Source organism: Bubalus kerabau, chromosome 16 (assembly GCF_029407905.1).
Source record: "Bubalus kerabau isolate K-KA32 ecotype Philippines breed swamp buffalo chromosome 16, PCC_UOA_SB_1v2, whole genome shotgun sequence".
In the NCBI taxonomy this organism is placed as follows: Eukaryota; Metazoa; Chordata; class Mammalia; order Artiodactyla; family Bovidae; genus Bubalus; species Bubalus kerabau.
In genome coordinates this window covers 11,321,605-11,341,766 of record NC_073639.1, presented here as the reverse complement: position 1 = coordinate 11,341,766, position 20,162 = coordinate 11,321,605, and the positions used below count along the sequence as shown (strand labels likewise).

Below are 20,162 nucleotides of genomic sequence, written 5' to 3'. Positions count from 1 at the left end.
TGTTTCATTTTTACATTTCTGTGACCCAACTCCTATCAAGCAATAATTAGCATACTCTCAGAATTTATTCCAACTTGTTAATGGGATCTCCCTCACAACTGTCTTCAATCTATAATTTGCATTCTTCCCTAAAGTCTAAAATATGGACTATAACCATTTGTAAGCTTTTTCTGCGATTATTTTCACATTGAAAACTTTCAGATGGTTGTATCAGAAAAGTGCTGAAACTCTAAATGTGTGCAAAAAGATTTCTGATTTAAAATCAACTGCTAAAGATATAAACAACAACTCTGATCATGTTGGGGTAAGAAATTATAGATTTCTGACTATCAGAAGAGGCAGAAAAACTCATCTGTCCCCCCATTTAACAATTGGGAAAATATGAGTAGAGATAATGACTTGATCAAGGTCATTCGCACAACTTGTAACCAAGGAAGGGTAAAAATTCAGGCCTTCTTATCCCCTAGGCTAATGCTCTTTAATAAGCTACCCACCCCAATATTCTTGGGCTTCCCTTATGGCTCAGCTGGTATAGAATCTGCCCGCAATGTGGGAGATCTGGGTTGGGAAGACCCCCTGGAGAAAGGAAAGGGTACCCATTCCAGTAGTCTGGCCTGGAGAATTCCATGGACCTTATAGTCCATGGGGTCGCAGAGAGTCGGACATGACTGACCGACTTTAAATGTAATGTGTGTCTCCCTTTATCTTATCTATCCAGGTAAGCTATGTGACAGGCAACAAACTTACATTAAAAAAAAAAAAATTACACAGCTTTGTATTTCATTAATTTTCAATACAATTTATAGAAAGTTTTGACTAATTTGAAGGAAAGATTAGATCTGTAGAACATTTAACCAACCAGGTTAAATAACCAACAGAACAAATGACTATTAGAAATATAAGATCTGATTAAGTGAGGTTGGAACCCTTTACTTATCTAATAAGATGATTTAACTGTGCATCTGGCAGCCTTTCAGGTCCTCTGTGTGTGCCTATCTGATAGCAAAGTGAAAGGGCATGGGTAGTGTCTGTCCCAGCAAGCAAATCATTTGGAAAAAGTCATAGTCGTAGATCAAAGATTTTTCACTCTATCTAGGCTGATTTAAACCTACCAACCCAGGTTTTGTCTACAGACAAAACCAGTCAAAAAGTAAGAGAGTGATTCTTTAGGATCCAAAGATAATAAGGGAAGGGAGAAAGGGAAAATTCAGAAAAGAAACAGACTGGCAGAATCTTGATATACATAGGCCAAGACAGCTGTTTTATATCCCAGCTTTACTTCACATGGTTAAAGGAAAAGTTTCCACTCCTTAGATCATCAAATATTATTTCATTTATACTACACAGATGTCTTCTATATGTAGATTAGAGCCAATGAAGGATTTTTGTTGTTGTTATTTAACCACTACCAGGAATCATAGCAACCTCTCAGCACATCACTTTTACTCAAATTCAGAGTGTTTAAAGGAAGGAATAGGCTAGATTTTTTAACATTTTCATTAAAAATACCACAAAGTCTATTAAAAATTTCCTGTAATTGTAGCAGAAGATGGATTCAAGATTACTACTACTACTAATACAGATGGAGTGCTGCAGAACCTATATATTTCAAGAAAAACAGATGTTGAAAAGAACTACTTTTCCAGAAGTGTAACAAAAACTTACCTACAATATGCTTAACTGATAAATTTTAAACAGAGATCCACAAAATGTCTCATATGGACTGAAAGAAATATGGAACGTAACAGCAAGTCTTATATTTTGAACTAAGCCCCGCTCAGTACTGGCATAATCAACAGCCCTCCTCACCATCATCTGTTTCGTAAATGTCTGGCACTATCACCAGAGAAAGCAGAAACGGGAGTGGGGATGGCTCTGAGATCCCAAGAAACATTCTACGTGTGAGTCAGTACTGTTATCTTATGAAACAATGGAAACCACATCTCCTTTCAAGCAAACAATTCGATGTTCCAAGTAGAACTGAATGAAACTGAAATCAAAAGCCTTGACTTATCTAGCATCAGGTTTAATAGTAACAATCTTGATTTTCTGTCTTCTGGAAGTGATATTAAAGGCCAGTAAAAGTTTGTTTCTCAAAAATGGAAGAGACATAAATAATAACCCACTAATTATATAATCCTCCCATAAATCGTTAAGAATTGGCTCTAGTAAAAGCACACTTTCATTTGTTGGAAATTATAGTAAGTCATGATGTCAATGTTATTAAACAGGAAAAATATAATATATACCTCAGAGTATATTAGTAAGTTAAAATTGTTAAAATGAATGAAAGAAGGAAGAAAGGAAAGATGAAGGAAGGAGGGAAAGAAGACAGACAAGGTAGACTTTTATTTGTTCAAACTTTTCAGAACTGTCTTATAGAAATAAAGGAATGTGACTGCTGCAACTCAAAAATGTATGTATTTCTTGGTAAAGTTAAAAGACATAAGTGAAAATATAGTAAATTCAATGAAATACCTTCTGAAAAATAATCGCCAAATTAAGACTGTCTTAACACTGCATATCCTAGCTCAATAATGCTGCATTTACATTTCAGTCAGGCTAAAAACTGCTCACTTCCATTTTCCTGAATACAAGTTCTTTGCTCTATAATCATCTACTTGATGATATGACCTTATGAATAGCTCAATAAAGTACTCATATACACAGTTGGTACTAAACTTTTGAAAAAAACATCTATTGTATTTTCAATTGTCTCATCCTACTAAATTATACAGAATTAGACTTGTAAAAGCTTAATAAGTGTAAATATCACTAATCAAATATATTATCCAAGGTAAGCCAAACAAATTTAATTCCACAAAACAATATTCAAAAGGTATATAGAAGCATTTTTAAATATTAGGTAATGCAAAGTTAAGACCATTCCTTTGACTTTATAGAACACTAAATTGAAACTGTTCAAATGAGAGCAATATCCTTGGCTTACCAATCAATGTGATTACAAAGTTTGCGTTTCTTCTTTTTTTTTTTAAGCTATTTTGTGAAGGAAATTTAAAAAAACAATTTGTTTTGACAGTATGACTGACCATTTAAGGTAACAGGAACTATTGTGAAACTGCTCAAAGAAAACACTGAATGACTGATTATTCTCCAGATTGATTTCAGAGTCATAATTACCAATAGCTTATAAATAATTTCTCTCACACTTAGGAGTTTTGGAAAATTAGATCATTTGACAGAGAATGAAAGAGAATATGATTTTACTTTGAATGTGTACCATATAATCCTAACAGTTGGTGCTATTACAGCTTCTTACAGATATTTTAATATCTTCATCAATGAACTTTCACCAATTAATACACTAACAAACTATGTTTGGACTATTCTTGTTTTTACTGGAATAGTTTTTAAATTTGGGAATTTAATATTTACTTATTTTCCCTTTTACACCTTGATCCCCTAAAAAAGAATTTTCTTCTTAAAAATATTAAGCATTTCTATAAATACTCTGAATGATTAAGCATATAAGAACCACTTAGCAACTTGCATTGATATTTTTAAAGTCAGATTATAGAGGATAAGAATATATACAGGTAAACATGTGATCTTTTGTTTTCCCAAAAGTATAAATCCTTCAGACAGTTGATATTTTTAAGTCAATAATCTGATTATTTTTTAAATAATTCTAAAATATTTTCCTGGAAAATAAAAACATATAAAGTTTCCATACTCTTTAGCAAAGATTATTAAAATACTATATGCTGTTTCTAGGGATAATAAATTAATGGGTATCTTTTAAGTCCCAGTGATATGATAAAGTAAACCTGCTCTGAAGTTTAACTCAGCACATTTCTAAGTAAAGATCAGCAAAAAATAAAACAGTTTAAGGATTTTGAATTCCCTGGAAATGTAAACAGGATTATAACTGTCAGATGTACAGAAGCACTGGCTTCGGCCATTAGTTGGGTTTTGCTCTGAGAAACACAACATGAACTACTGAATCATTTCTTTTCAAATCCATACATTCCCTGCAGCAGTGCAAGCTTCATCAGCAGCGGAAGAATGTATAAAAATGACAGGCAAAGAGCATCAGTTTTCTTTTTCTCTCATACTGTTTGCCTGCAAATGGAAGACAGGGTTGTTTCTCAAAGAACTGAAGTTGAGGTTGCTTAAGTCAATTGCTGAAGGAAAATATGACTGATTTCTCTATGCAAGAAAGTTTTATAATTGGATAAACTGAGAAAATCAAGCACTGTAGTATTATAAGATTAACATTCTAACTTACTTGCTCATCATTCTTCAATTAGAAATATTTTCAGCTTTTTATGTATTCTGTCAACTCATCATCTTATTTTAGCACCATTCATACAGTACCTGGTTCTGCTTCTGATTTTAAATATAAAAAGCCCTTCAAATGAAAATATATAATTTTTTTTCAAAAATATTGTATTTGTATAAAGAGTTAAAATTTTTATTCCCAAGTTTCTGTACACATAAGTGTTTCACTGCAAAGGGAAATTTAATTAATAATTAAAAGTTTATTTAACCACAACCAAGTAAAAATAGGATCTAATGTATGACCTGGCTAGTCTTCTGGAGCTTAAACATTCACCTTTTTCAAAAACTAGCACAGTAATTGCTGTAATTTGACTCACTTTTTTTTTAAGGAAATAGGAACTTTTCAGACTAAAGTTTAAACATACATATCTGAGTTTATAGTAACTAAAAACATGCCCACCTCAGTATTATCATCTATAGTCTCATAAAATGTTCCTAGTGTAAGGACAATGAAGGTAAATCCTAGAGAAGTCTGAAGGTTATGAGCTACATGAAATCCAAAACAAAATACTCAAATCACACACTGCATGTCCTCCTTCTCTTTTTAGGAATGTCTGTAGCCAGACCAACATGATAAGTCTGGGCAGAAGCATGCTGATGTTGGCACTGCCTAAACCAAACAAACAAGATGTTTAACAGTCAAATAAAATGTCCTGCAGCCTCCCTAATGAATTTGTCAAGGACCATCAGATTCCGCTCCCCCTCTTTTGCCTCATTAACTCAAGTATGATGAGACGGATTATAACAAGAGAATACAGATCAATCGGTCTGAAGACTTGAAGTGGCTTTTAGCCTCTAGAGTTTCTTTCTCTCACTTGGTTTCCTTTAATAGAATACGGTATCTCCTGCAGAAGGGGCTGCCACTTCGTTTTAATACACCATCAAGGAGCTGCTGATGGACTTCTATACTAACATACATAAAAGCAGAGGTGACAGGGGCTCTTCAATTACAGCCTCCTCGGATACCGTTTCCCCCTTCAATTATTCAACCAGAGGAAGAGCGGATCCGCAAACACACAGCTGAAGCTGCTCTGAGAGCGGAGGCAGCCAGTGAGTTGGGGTGGGGGGAGGGGAGGGGGGGGAGGAAGGGGACCAGCAAGAGGGAGCATTATTTGCTGGAAGTGTTTAAGTTTATTGCTCAAATGATGTTTCTAATTAGTACCAAGGCAATAAATTAAAGTCGCCTTTGTTTAACTGATTTATTATTTACTAGAGCATCTACCTCGGACAGGGTAAATTGGTAATGAATTGTTTTTAAATCAAAACATTTGTAACGTTTTATCATCCCTCGGCCTCAGTATGTAAAAGTGGACCAGAGAGGGGACAAGGGTGGGACGAGGCTTGGCCTTGCGGGCCGAGCCGGGAGGAGAGGAGGCGGGGGTGTCCGGCGAGAGGCGGCCAGAAGCTCCGCTCGGCCCGGGCCGCCCCACCCGGGAAGGGCGCGCGCGGGGCGGAGGGCGCCGGAGGCGGGCCGGCGCCGTCACCCGGGGCCTCGCGCACATGCTCGCTCCCCGGGGCGTCGCGGCCCGGGCGGTCCTCGCGCCAGGCCTGGGCGGCTCAGGCTGGGGGCGCGGGGAGAGGGTCCAGGAGGGCAGGCTCCGCATCTCCGGCCCCGCCGCCACTCTCCGCCCAGCAACCGCCCTCGGGAAAAGGCGTGCGGGATCTTCCGCTCCCGCCGCCAAGTGCCCCTGCTGCCACTGACACTGCCCAGAGCGCCGCTGCGGCCGCGGCCAACTGCCCGGGTGCCAGCAGAGCTCGGGCGCCCGCGCGCGCGCGCGCGGACCGCGGACCGCCGGTTCCGTCCATCCCCCCGTGGCCCGGGGTCCGACGCCAGCCGAGTGCCCGGGAAGGCGGGAGACCGCCATAGCCCGCGGCCGCCGGCGCCACCGCCACTCCCGAGAAGTCACTACAGCTCGGCGTCCCGGAGTCCCGCGGACTGCTCTTCCAACCCCGGCTGCTGAGATGGATGGCGGACGACAAATCCGACTTGATTCAAAAAGGACAAAAAGGGCAAACTTCATTAGAAAGAGACTTATAGCAACAAGAGTGAAGGGGTGATAAGATGCCAGACGTGTAATAAAGAACCAAGAGGTCCAAGTGTCTGACTGCAAGTACCTGATGAAACAAACTTTCCTTCTGCAACTGAATTCGGGTTCACCTGATTCAGCCTTGAGAGAGCAAGTCAAACCTTCCCACGGGGTTTTGCAAAGCCGCATACAGTTTACAAAATGAAGTCTTAACACAATGGGCTTCATAGATTTTCATTGTTATAGCATTATCAGAGAAACATAAGGTCCAAAATCTAACTAAAAGCATTTCCGTCTACTTGATGTGTCCTAAAAAGACTCAGAACCCACACACCTGAGGTTCAAACATAAACCTTCAATTCTAAGCAAATCAGAAACACTGTTATAGCTTTTTCAACCAAAAGTACCTAAAGGCTACCATATAGGTTCAGCTTGAAAGGCTAATACATAGACTAAAAGCACATGCATGAGTTTCACTGAAATGCCAAGGGAGGAGCAAGCCATCTGTGTAATCAATAACAGGATAGTTTATAGATTTTTGCAGCAGTGAAGTCTTTTAAAAGTAAGAGTCAATTATGAAAATAAAATGATTTTACAAGAGAAATTCTGTACTGCCTGAAAAATATATTCAAAATTAGATTTGTAACATAAACATTTTAAGAAAACTTTAACTCAGGTTCACATTTACTTCCCTTCGTTTTTATTAAGTTTAAAATTTTAGTGGCTTGTTTTAAAAGTATATCAAACAAAATTCTACCATGTATAAATCTGCACCATTTCTCACAACTTAAACATATTTTCTAATAAGTTAGTTCTTGAAACAATATTAAATATATCTTAATCTTAATTATGAAGTAATTATAAAACAAGGTACTTGCACTATTTGTGTCCTGCCTTGTTTTTCAACAGCATATGGAAATTACTGAAAAGAGATTTACGATTATAAACCTTCACCCCATGTCCACCCCCCCTCAACTGCCCAACTGGCGCACAAACACTGCAATCGCTAGGGTTCTTGGCAACAATGGGAGGGGAGGGGAAGAAAAGGAAGACTTTGCCTGAGGAGAAAATCTAGAAAAATTTAGGTCCTTTCCCAGATTTCCCTTCCTCCTTCCGTTTGCCTTGAAGCGAAAGTAATTTTGTTAGAGTTTGCACCTTCTTCACAATCCTGATTGGAAAGGAAAAAAAAGAAAGTGAACCTTTCTGAACCACTGCCACTCTCCCTTGAATCATTCCAGCCATCTCCAAGAAGTCCCTTCTCTATATACTCTTTTTCTTCCTGGCAATTGATAAGAGTGGAGGATAAAAAGAGGGGGCTGTAAAATGTGTGTAAGCGTTTGACTTCTACTATCTCCTCCTATTTTCTTACTTCTCTCTTTCCTCCCTTTCTTTATCAAGGGCAGCGGTGGCTGCTACTGTTTGCCAAGCATGCCTGTCTTCTCTCTGGGATTGGCTACAGCACTGACAGCTCGGATAGCGATTGTAGGAACTGAAGCTCCACCCCCCTCATGATGGTCCAGGACCATTCATAAACTAAATAACTCCAGGAAACAGCAAGGGAAGAGAGAGAGATTGGGGAGGGGGGGGGGGGGAGAGAAAGAGGGAGAGAGGGAAAAAGACAGGGAGGGAAAGGGAGGGAGGGGGGAGGGGGGAGGGAGAAGGAGAGAGATTAGGAGAGGGAGAGAGAGAGAGACATCGGAGGGGAGGAGGGAGACGACTCAGAAAGTGGAATCTGCACAAGCAACCTAAAGGGGGAGGAGAAGAAAAATCCTGAAGTCGTTATAACTAAACCCCAGATGCAACGCAAGCAAGGACTTCGTCACACTAAAACAGATTCTGTGAGAGCCAAATTTATAAATTACGAAGCAGAAATGAAAATCAAAGAACTTCCAGAGGTTTGCACCTAGAGAAAGACAAGAAGAACCCACTGCAAACAAGCCAACCCAGTTCAAACAACGCCTCCAGTAGGAAAAGAGGAAAACCGCTACCAGAGGACCCCCTGAGCGGAAAGCAGACCTACACACTGGGAGTGCAGGGCATCTTAGAACCTCTGAGCGTGCTGCGGGCTGAGTTGCACTTCGCTGCTCTCTGGACATTAATTACACCCTTCACCTTCCATTTGGGGGAGGGTGAGAAGAAAAGCACTCACCTAAGCTGGATAAAGAAGTGCTACCAGCGTGGGAGAGAAGTTTAAGAATGAAACACTGAATGTTTTGCTTTTATTTTTAAATTTACTTCGGCGCTTAACAGACCTCATTTCCAGATTTCTGGACCATCTCCATCTCCGCTGCAGACGTCTAAGCCTAACCTCTTGGTAACCTGAATTTTTCCGTCTCACCCTGTCTTTCCCCACCCCCCTTCTTTCCCTTCATCTTGCCCGCAGGCACATCTTCATTTCACTTATCAAGAGAAAGGGAAAAAAAGTCCCAGCAGGTACTTTTCTTTTTCAAAGATTTTTTTTTTCTTCTTATTTTCTGGAGAAGAAAAAAGCTTTCAAAAGAGGGGAAAGAAAGTGCTAGACGGCTGAAGCATCAGCCAGTCAGCCCAGGTGGGAACAAGAGTGAAAGTGGGGCTCAGGGGGAGCGCAGTGCCTCTTTCGCAAGCCGCAGGGCCACCACCAGCGCCTGAGCCTTGGATCCCTCAACGTATTGCGAGACGCCGGTGTACAGCCCGGACCTGTGCCCCAACATGATCGCCGCTCAGGCCAAGCTGGTTTACCAGCTCAATAAATACTACACCGAGCGCTGCCAGGCGCGCAAGGCGGCCATCGCCAAGACCATCCGAGAGGTCTGTAAGGTGGTCTCGGACGTGCTCAAGGAGGTGGAGGTGCAGGAGCCTCGCTTCATCAGCTCCCTGAGCGAGATCGATGCCCGCTACGAGGGTCTGGAGGTCATCTCGCCCACGGAATTCGAGGTGGTGCTCTACCTAAACCAGATGGGCGTCTTCAACTTCGTGGACGACGGCTCGCTGCCAGGCTGCGCGGTGCTCAAACTGAGCGATGGGCGGAAGCGGAGCATGTCTCTCTGGGTCGAGTTCATAACAGCGTCCGGCTACCTCTCGGCACGCAAGATCCGCTCCCGTTTCCAGACGCTGGTGGCTCAGGCGGTGGACAAGTGCAGCTACCGGGATGTGGTCAAGATGATCGCGGACACCAGCGAGGTCAAGTTGCGCATCAGGGAGCGCTACGTGGTGCAAATCACTCCAGCGTTCAAGTGCACCGGTATCTGGCCCCGCAGCGCAGCACAGTGGCCGATGCCCCACATCCCCTGGCCTGGCCCCAATCGGGTGGCGGAGGTCAAGGCCGAAGGGTTCAACTTGCTCTCTAAGGAGTGCTACTCGCTGACCGGCAAGCAGAGCTCCGCCGAGAGCGACGCCTGGGTGCTCCAGTTTGGGGAGGCTGAAAACCGTCTGCTGATGGGCGGCTGCCGAAACAAGTGTCTCTCGGTGCTGAAGACGCTGCGGGACCGCCACCTGGAGCTGCCGGGCCAGCCGCTCAACAACTACCACATGAAGACGCTGCTGCTGTACGAGTGCGAGAAGCACCCGCGGGAAACGGACTGGGACGAGGCGTGCCTCGGAGACCGGCTCAACGGCATCCTGCTGCAGCTCATCTCCTGCCTGCAGTGCCGCCGCTGCCCCCACTACTTTCTGCCCAACCTCGACCTTTTCCAGGGCAAGCCCCACTCGGCCCTGGAGAGCGCTGCCAAGCAGACCTGGAGGTTGGCCAGGGAAATTCTCACCAATCCCAAAAGCCTGGACAAACTATAGGGTGCTGGGGACTGCTTGAAAAGCGACACGGACGGGAATGCTCTCGAACACACGACAGACACACAACTCGGCGACAAACTGCGAGGACTCCAGACACAAACTTTTTCTGTCAGCCACCTAAGAGGAACGGAACCCGGCAGAAGACTTCCTTAATTCACAAGCAAACAAAAAGGAGAGCAAACCCACCACCCCACCAAAATCACATTCTTGCACAAAAGTGATCGTTTTCTTCCAAACAATGTGAATTTAAAAGGTCACACAAAAGAAGCAATCGGGCTTTGCCACCACAAAATGAAACCCAAGGTACATTTTCAAATCAAAATATAGTCGTTTCTCCCTTTTCCTTCTCTCCCACTCTTCTCTTTCTCCCTCTCCCTCTTCCACTCTCCCCACTTTGTTTTGGGTTGCCTGAATGTTGTCACCAAGTGAAAAAAAAAAAAAGTATTTAATTATATGTAAAATTCTTCTTTTAAAAACAAAGTTTTGCTGATGTTAACTGTATCTCAGTGCCAATGTCAAATGTGCCCCTCCTTCTCCCACACCTCTTCCCTCACCCTAAGCAGCAGTCTTGTTGAAAACAGTAATAAAAATATGACTTTACATTGTAATTGACTGATTGTGGATTGTTCTTAAATGAAGGCAGGTGAGAGCACAGTTTATAGTTTATAATATAAAGATGTGAACTTGAGGAACTAAATGCAAGAAGCTTCCATTTTAACTCCAGTCTGCAAAATTTACAAATGTAGAACATTTTGTAGATTTAACCATTCAAGTTTCCACCAAGATACTTAGAATAAGGAAAATATTAATTTTACACAACTATATGTTTGTTCTGTAGATTTTCATATTAAAAGTAGTATCTTATTTCACACTTGAAAAAAGAACAGATTTTGTATGGAAGAACTAATTCTGATCCTAATTTTAAAAGAAAAAGTTTTTTCACATTAAAAATTAAGAGACTTGCTCTCTTACGCTATAATTGAAAAAAAAAATCCCAAGCCTGAATTACAAAAGAAACATTTATGGATCCTTTCTGAATAGTTAACACAATGAGTTAATACTTAGCCTCCAATCATTTGTTCTCTTCAAGTTTTAAATAATACAAACTTAACAATTAAATCAGCAACAGTAAAAGAGAATAAAACGGATATAGTAATTTTCCTTTTCCCCAGCAAATGGTGAAATGAACAATCCAGATTTATAAATTACTTAAAGTTTTTAAATGCCTTAATGATAAATGCTGTAACTATGATCATCTTTTTAGAATCCAAATCCCAGAATTATTCAGAAGTAGCTTATAGGCAATTTAAATTTTAAAAACTGTTTCATACTATTTTTATGACCGAAGAAAAATTACATATAAGTAGGCTCCTCCTCTTTCTGCCTTTCTAATGTATTCATCTCAACATTTCAACTTTAACATAGGTTTCTTTTTAATTCAAGGAAATAACTGATTACAAAATTAAATAATTAGTAAAACTGAAAGCATCCCCAAGGTTCTTCTTTATGCTGGAGGTTACTGTATACTCCACTAGACATGCTAATACAAGGCACAGGTACTGAATATATGTCAGATTTTGCCCTTTAATATTTAAAATTTATTCTTTGAATTAGCCCAGTTTTCAACTTACTGAGAAAATCCATGAATGAGAGATACAAAGAAAAATGTTCTACAAAGCAATTTTAAAGATCAGAGGAAGAAGTCAGAGTGGGGGTGGCGGGGTAAGGAGGGATGAGCAGCAGGATAGCAGAGATGGATGAAAACAAGGAAGCTACTCAGAGCTCTAGTGCCTGGTTCACTTGGTAAAGCAGGCTTCAGTTTTTAAGATTCCCAGGTAAAAATTCCATAGCAAAAAACAGTTCTGAGTTAGAAATATAAAGTTCAATTTTATCAGTTCTGAAATCATCTCCACTCTTTCAACCTATACTAGACCTTTCTCAGGTCTCTCTTCCTGCAGACACAGAATAAACACTGTAACAATAACTAGGTCAGGCATATATACCAGTTTTTTAAATAACACAGATGAATTTACTCTCTAGGGAAAATGTTCTGATTTTTAAGAACAATTTCAAAGCAAGCAGAAAGTACTTACAAAGAAATGACGTAAGGGCACAGTGTTTAGTTGAAAAGATAAAAATGACATTTTAAAATGACCATTTTTTTACTCACGAAAGTATATAAAGCATTAGACATGTCTCCTCCCAAATGTTCCAGGAAAAAAGTTTTAAGAAGCAAAGATTCCCCCAAATTCAGTATCTTTTTTCCATCCTTATTTAATGTAATGCAGGTATCACCAACAAGAAAAAACTCCAGTCCCTCAATTAAAAAAGCACTAACATCTATAAAAATCAAAAATTCTTCAAATAATGGGCTGAAACATTTTACTAATATAAAGTAGCTACAGTTTTGATTTCTGTACATTTGGCAGGATGCAGCAGTACAAGGTCTGTGATTAGGCTCAAAGATCCTATATTATACAAGCAGCAGGGGAAAAAATAATTTAATGATGCTGCACAGAAAAAGATCAGACAGAAATAGAAGTTATAACTTCCCCCAAAAGGAGTCAATAACTTCAAAGAGCCTAACCATAAAGATTGGCAGAGGTTTTAACAATAAGGACAACTCATTAGATACTTTAAAAATAAATCACATTTTAGACTTTACGCCATGTATGTCCCAAAACATAATATTTTGAATTAAATTTTGGCCTTTCACACTCACAAATTACTATAAATTAGAGAGTTTGGGTAACTTTGGTTACTTTCCTTTCCGAAAAGCTGAAACAGGTTTTCAGACATTTCAGCCATATAACAAAGTAGAAATTTTTTCTAGCTGATATAATTTCAGAATTAAAGTTTTCTCTACATTGGATTAGCTGCATTCTCAAACTCAAAACAATCAGTTCCAGCACAGACTTCCTTTCATACAGCCTACCAAGTCCCATCTTAATAAAAGCAGCAATGCTGAACCCAAAGGCTATAAACATGCATAAGACAAGAGATGATTTGTAAAGTTTTAAAAAATTATAACATTTTCATTAAGAATGACTTTGAAATTCTTCTAAGTCACTAAATTTTAATAATTCAGATGTTTACAAGTTCAAAGAATTTCCTACCAATAAACTCAAGAAAAACATACACATATATGTGTGTGGACATATACCACACATAACACACACTAACAGCCTGTAAAAGAAAGGATTCCATTTTTAAAAGCCTCTTCTCTTTCTACAGGTTACTTACTTTGCTCCTTTTAAGAGACTCAGAACAAATTCTACCATTCACTTGCATGAAATAAACCTAATTTTGGCTTTACGGCTGTGCTACAAATGTCTCTTAGTAAAATAAAGTTGCCAAGGTCTGAAAAGTAATCAGAAATACATTTTAAAGGGGAAATTACAATTTCATTTAAGAATAGGAAATTATGCAGCGCCTTGTAAAATCAACTACAGGTAATGGGAAACAGAGGTATCTCGCGCACACAAGCCATGCTTGCGTGCACGACAGAGTAGTAAGTCATGTGGACAAAGCAAGGAGAGTGATATATTGGTATTATATCCAGAAAATATAAAGGCTAAACAAAATAATTTAACTCTGAATCTCACTGAATTGTGTAGCTTAATTCACCCTGGACCCTTTGAGGCAAAATATATTTTATAGACGATATTCCCTGAGGTTCTTCCCCCACCCCAGAATGAGCTAATGATAAATGCAATTAAATGGAAATTGTTTCTGAATCTAAATGAACTTCAATAATGTAACTAGCTGGTAAGGGAATCATAAGCTAAAAGAGATAGTTGTCGTGCATACAGGCAGAAGCAATTCATCAAGAAATTCAAACTATCTCTCTCAGATTTTACTAACGCCAGTCTTACTCAACAGCAGTCCACCATCCCATCATAAGAAAAACAAAAATTCCATAAAAAGGAAACCCACTCCTCATCTTCTCACCTTGGGGTCGATTTTCTTGAAGTTAGGGTCTTCTTCATCCACCTCAAAATAGAGTTCGGAGGAGGTGACAGAAAGAGTGCCCTTTACTACAACAGAGGGGGCCACAAGCTGAGCTGGTGTGCTCAGGCTAACAGGACCTGCCAAAAGGAAAAGACAAGCCGGACAAGTTGGAGTGACATTTTTTCAAAAAATCAAGTGGATTCAGGCAGAAATTTCATATAATTTTTAAATTTTCTCCTCTAGCAAACTGCCTGCCAACCCCTTTTACACTTATAAATTCTGTCCACCCCAAACCTCCCGCTGAAAATGCAAAGTTAGGGTTCTCATATTAAGAAATCTATATATAAAAGGCGGTTAATCATAACAGTAAACTACGAAGCAATTATTTTATAAGGAGTCTGCCAAGCTTTGGTCTAATCTCCTGGTTAGAAGGTGACTCTGCCTAAGTAAGTCCATCCACATTCCATTTAGAAAACAAGCCTCGGGCTATCAAACAACATGGAACAACAACTAGGAGCAAAGAAGGCTCCATAGGTTCCCAAGGCCAGAGGTTAGCTTAGCGTTTGGCTGAGGCATGATTATAAAAAGATCACCAGCTTATCAGTGAAGTGAGAAATGTTAAACCATATTATCTGATAAAGATTGTGTGCCAGGTTGACACAAAACCTCTTCCATAACAACTTTACCCCATAAAAAACTGGGGAAAATACTTCTTTTCTAAGCCTGCCCTTCCATTGTTAAATATTGTTCAATGCGTCCAAATCTAATATTAGTGTAGTTCGGGGACTCTGGGAGTAAACAGCTGGAGGGTGGGTTTCCAAGTGAATGAATTTTTATTGGAATAATCAAATCTCCACAGGGCTTATCAAAGAGACAAATCAGCCTGCTACTGAAAACAATGGATTCAGTACAGATAGAAGAGCATAAAGTATATTAGAGCCAAACCTAAAATAAGGACTAAAAATAACGATTATACATCTATATACTTATGTAGCGAAAGATATAGCAAGGTTTTGAAATTCCATGTAAATTCCTCATTGGAAAAATCCTATAGGTGAAGAAAAAAGCAAGACAAGACTGGCATTTATAGTCTTGAATTAATATAGTGCCTACAAACAAGGTACACCTATTCAGGTAATCAATGGGTGAATAAGTGTTTCAAAATTCAGATGAATTGGCATTTCCATCGATTGTTGGAAGGGTGTTGGTCCTTAATCTCACATCAATCTTAATGTGTGCCAGCAGGACAATAGGAGGGATGCTCTGCGGAGATCAGAGCAGGTTTTGCCCTCTATTCCCAATGTACAAATACATTGTGTTTGCAGATGGGCAGCAGATAACTGCAGAACAGCCATGATTTCCCAAAGCTCATCCCCATAAATGGATGAAATAAGCAGCTATGTGTTCTTTTGCTGTCTCCTTTGCCCTCCGTACATTAGCATGTAATCCTGAGAAGAAATAACATTTTTTCAATCATTCTCAGACATTCAATTACAGGGTAAGCAGACAGCTGCAGGAGCTGGGGCAGCCTAGGTCCTACAGAAGACCCCTGACAATTTCCACTTCATTTCTAACCCACACCACTTTATTAGTGTGGATTACTTCTTAATCCTATTGCCATTGTCAAGATTATATAATTAAACTCCCCTTTCACCTCTATTACTGTATGAATGTATTACTAGTAGCAAGAATAGAGGCAAAATAAAGGAGGAGGAAATGGGTAAATGGATGCAAAGGAAGAGACTAGAGAATAGCAGCGCACACCTTCCTCTCTACTCCCACCCCAAACCCCTTAACAGTATGCTCCAATTAATTTTATTTCACTTTACAAAGAGATTTATGGCCATCAGGGAAGATACCATCATATTTTTGCTTTTCATTATCATTCACTGCATGGTTGCAGATATGTCACTAAATGAAAGATTTTTTCATTCCTTTTAATGTAAAGTTATCAAAATAGAAGGGTATATAACTTTCATCTATAGAAGTTCTAGAATCTTTCAGATTTTCCTCCTTGAGGGACATAGTCTCGGGCACTAAAAAAAAAAAAAAAAAAAGCCATTTAATGAATGACTAAAATTTCAAGCTAAACAAGAGAATTTTTCCCTTAAGGGAAGTAAAACTGAAAATCTGCAGAGCACAAATCAAAAATTCCTACATCAGGTAAAATATGTGAATCCTGTGAAAAGCCATAGCATTCTTGAAATGGATTTTTTTTGAGAGAGTTAAATGTATATGCAGCATGTTTCTTAAGATCTGTATATCAAAGCAAATAGCTCATCTGCCTCCAAGCTTTATTTACAAAGCAATTGCCATAATTTTACTTATAGCTCTCATTTTGTAGAGATTAGGTTAACTTCCATTAGATGGGTGATGCAATTTTGTTGTTGCTGCTTTACACTTTTATTCTTTCTCAGTAAAGATTATTCATCAAAGAAAAAGATGAGTAGGGTAAAGAGAATGAACAGAATAGAGTGACGGGGATACAGTATTGAAGATGAGGGGGAAAATGTTTAGAAGAACAAAAACAGTCTTCATTTAATGTAATTGTGGGTGCAAAGCTGGTAGTCCTAGCAGTCACAGCTGGAAAAGTAAGTAATTAAATGCTTCTTGGACCAGAGCTAGCTGAAGTATGTGCACAACCACTGAATTTACCGGTGAGATTCTCTAAATCTTTCTCATCCATGGATGATAGAGTATCATCGTCGCCTTCCAGGAGGGTCTCGTTTTCCAAGTTCTGATTTCCTAAAGCCTGACTCTTGATGGACTGTTTTCCTTTAGCAAGAATATCTTCATCTGCAGCTGAAATGAAAAGGAAACAAAGCTGTCCATCAACTCTGGGAAGAGTCCTGTGGCAGAGGGGCAGGGAACTGAGGTAAGGAGAGGTGGCCAAGATGGTCACTCCTTTTACCCAGCATCATCCAGGGTGGGGAAAATGATGGGCATGGCCCACATGTTCCTTCTGACAACCGTGATTCCCCAAACCTAGTCTAACGTTACCTTGAACAAGCACCCTAATCCCATTAAATCTGACCCTGGCACTGCTCACTGAACCATTTGTTTACTTATATTTAAGGCAGAAGAGGGTTCAATAACAGCACTTTTTTTTTGTTAGTAGAAAAAAATCAGAACCTAGTTTTGGAAACAATACCAGCTTAACACTGAAAAAAAAAGGAAGACTGATTTATTCCTGTGAAAAATATTATACCCACAAACATTCTGCAATGGTGGGGGAGTGGCTGTGAAGGAGAATCCAGAAATAAGAAGGGTTTAGGGCCGAGAGCTATTCGCAGCCAATGAGGATCCAGGCCAGCTTCTGAGGCCATGGCTGATGCTAATAAAGCCATAGCAGCTCCCAGAAACTGCAGGCTCTTCCTCTCCCTCCATCCGCCCTTTTTCCTTCACACCGACCTTCCATACATTTCACCCCTGCCACACCCCTGCTGCAGCCCTTACACAAATATCCAAGAGCAAGGCAGTGTGGAAACGAAGTGGAGGCTCAAACACTACCTCCTCCATGTGTTTAAACTAAAGGGCTAAGACGCCCCAGGGGCAAACATAACAGAAAGCCCGCGATGAGAGGCATCTGGGCAAGGAGCCTCACACCGCCCAAACTGGAGCAGCCTGTGCAGAGCAGCCGCGCCAGAACCGCCAGAATCACAGTGCCGAGGCAGCCTAAGGAAGGAAGGAAGGAAGGAAAGGGAACAGCACCGAGAGAGCTCTGCAGAGCTCCCATAGCCAGTGGCGGACCCAGGGAGACGAGCGGGAGGGCAGCTGGAAAGAGTCCGCGCAGAAGCTCAAAACCCTGTAACCCTCCAAGATGACTCCCCTCACTTTGAGCAGCCTTCTCCTTAAGAAACACACAAAAACAGATACTAACTTCCGGACTGGGATATTTTAAAGCTCATAGTTGTCACATAAGGGAAAGTTCAGAATCCTCACTATGTGACTGACATTCCCGGTTTCCACCCAGGAGACCTGAGAGGTAAAAGCACCTGCTCCACCAGGCAGCAGCTACTGACAGCAATCAGATGGAGAGGCTTTTTGCTCCACTGCAATACCTGCCGAGACACGAGGCTCCAAACCCAGATACAGGATAAAGCACTCAGTCTGAAGAAATGTTTATCTATAGAATTTATTCTAAACAGTTAAACTGCATGTGTCCTAACTGGTTAATGAGACAAAGCAAGGCTTCTTTGAGTTTAATAGGTATGGTTATGGATAATATTAAAGGTAAAAGTTTATTTTTATCATATTTATTGTGAGTTCACCATGTTTAACATTTACATATAATATTTACGACATTATTTAAATGAATACAGGAGCTTTCTATTAAATAAGAAAGTCATGGGAAGAAGCTTTCTCTGTTTAGTATTGATTATCCCCTATGGATAAATAAAATCTTATTTTCTCTCACACCCACATATAGCATAGTATGGTAAAAATATATGAAGGTCTCAATAATTGAAAAGAACTTAGAAGTATATATTAAAATGGCTCTATTTTCTTAAATACGATAAAGAAACATACCAAAAAACCACTATTTTTTTTGGAAAATAGGAGTATAAGTTTTTACATCATTGTTTATATTTGCAGCATTTGTATTTCCATACCTTGAAATCACAAACATTGCTAACAAGATCTTTTTCAACTTACTATCAATTTTACTAAAAATAAATTAGTCACAGAGAAACACAAGAAAAATCATCATCATCTGTATTCTGTTATGAAGTAAATTATAATAAATTAACAGTAGCCAGTCAAGAATTTTAGCACAAACTCAGTATGCTACATTCTCACTTCCTGGATGCATAATTCCTTCAAAACAGAAATAATAATAATAATGCTAAAATGAAATACACTTATCATATGCCGAAGAGTATTCAAAAGCACTTTAAACATTTAACTCATTTAATTCTCATATGCCTTCTGCTAAATTCTCCTTTTCACGTGAGCAAACACACTCAGAGAGGTTTTATAACTTCCTCAAGGCAACACAGTTAATGAGAAGTAAAGTCAGGAATCAAATCCAGTCCCTGTGACACCAGAATCTGGGCTTCTAACCACTATGCCAGAGAATATGAAAATAATCAATGTACAAATATGAATGTATACATAATTTACTGGTTGGTTCACTAAATCTAATGTTTCCCATAATGCATTTTAAAAGATTAAGTCACAATCATAAGAAATAAGTACAGAATAAAGACATATTCATTTCCAAACCTAAATCTGATGAACATAGGCCCAACAAATCCGAAACAACTAAATTCAACAGCTCACTCATTACTTTCTCTGATTACTGCCATACATGTTCTGAAGTATACCAACCTTATTTGAAAGAAGGAAAAAAAAAATTTGATATGAAAACATTTACAAAAAATGAAATGACTGTAAGACGCATCAGTGGCCATATGCAATGGTTTAAAATAGCTCAGTAAATAAATTACATTCATTTAAATGACTACTAACTTTAACCTTTTATCCCTTCCAACTGAAATTTTAAAATTTTAAATATGTTTCTCATCATGCTGACAACAAATAAGACACAATAACTTCTGAATTAAATAAAATTTTATAGAAAAAATTTAAAACACTATAGTTCTACTGTACACATACAAACACCACTTTAATTTATTTATTTACTTATTTTTACAAGCTCAGATTCTGGGATTGTTCAACCTCAACTGAAAAAGCTCTTGTCACGGAAAATATGCAGCTTACTGATATTTAGAATGGTTTTCCTGTAATTAACTCCCCCTTGAGGATTTTAAGTTAGCAGCAGTAAAATTACCAACAGTACTCTAATACACACCACATGCGCTGCTGTTCAATTCTCAGTGGTCTAATAGCTTTCTACTAAAGAACTTTTTCCCCCCTCAAAATTAGAACAAAACTGTCCCAAGCATAAAATAAAAGATAATTATCATGTTTATATGTGCTGGGAAAAGTATGCTTTTAACTTTCATTTGTCTTATACTCAATCAACCATTAAAACAAGAATCAATTATTTTAATATCTTCCGTGAGTGTATCCTACACTTGTATAAAAGTTTAATTGGATGAAGTCAAAATATACTTTTGGTTCAATTTTAAAGCTTGATTCACATCTTTT

At 39.2% G+C, this 20,162-nt stretch overlaps 2 protein-coding genes across 13 annotated transcripts in view; one reads left to right on the top strand and one right to left on the bottom strand.

Annotated features, from left to right (window-relative positions):
* The window catches only part of LRBA (LPS responsive beige-like anchor protein), a 746,530-nt gene that overhangs the window by 300,951 nt on the left and 425,417 nt on the right, over window positions 1-20,162 (bottom strand). For all 12 annotated transcript variants that reach the window (XM_055550583.1, XM_055550584.1, XM_055550586.1 and 9 more), the window contains exons 39-40: window positions 16,704-16,850; window positions 14,049-14,185 (exon numbers count right to left, since the gene is read on the bottom strand). In XM_055550583.1, the coding sequence (XP_055406558.1) occupies window positions 14,049-14,185; window positions 16,704-16,850 (284 nt within the window). The remainder of the gene's footprint in view (window positions 1-14,048; window positions 14,186-16,703; window positions 16,851-20,162) is intronic.
* MAB21L2 (mab-21 like 2) lies at window positions 9,018-10,097 on the top strand. Its single transcript, XM_055550593.1, has one exon. It carries the CDS (start codon window positions 9,018-9,020, stop codon window positions 10,095-10,097), a length of 1,080 nt encoding a protein of 359 aa, XP_055406568.1.

What these genes read in the sequence shown, in the direction of transcription:
- MAB21L2 (XM_055550593.1), top strand. Translation starts at nt 9,018, where the DNA reads ATGATCGCCGCTCAGGCCAAGCTGGTTTACCAGCTCAATAAATACTAC.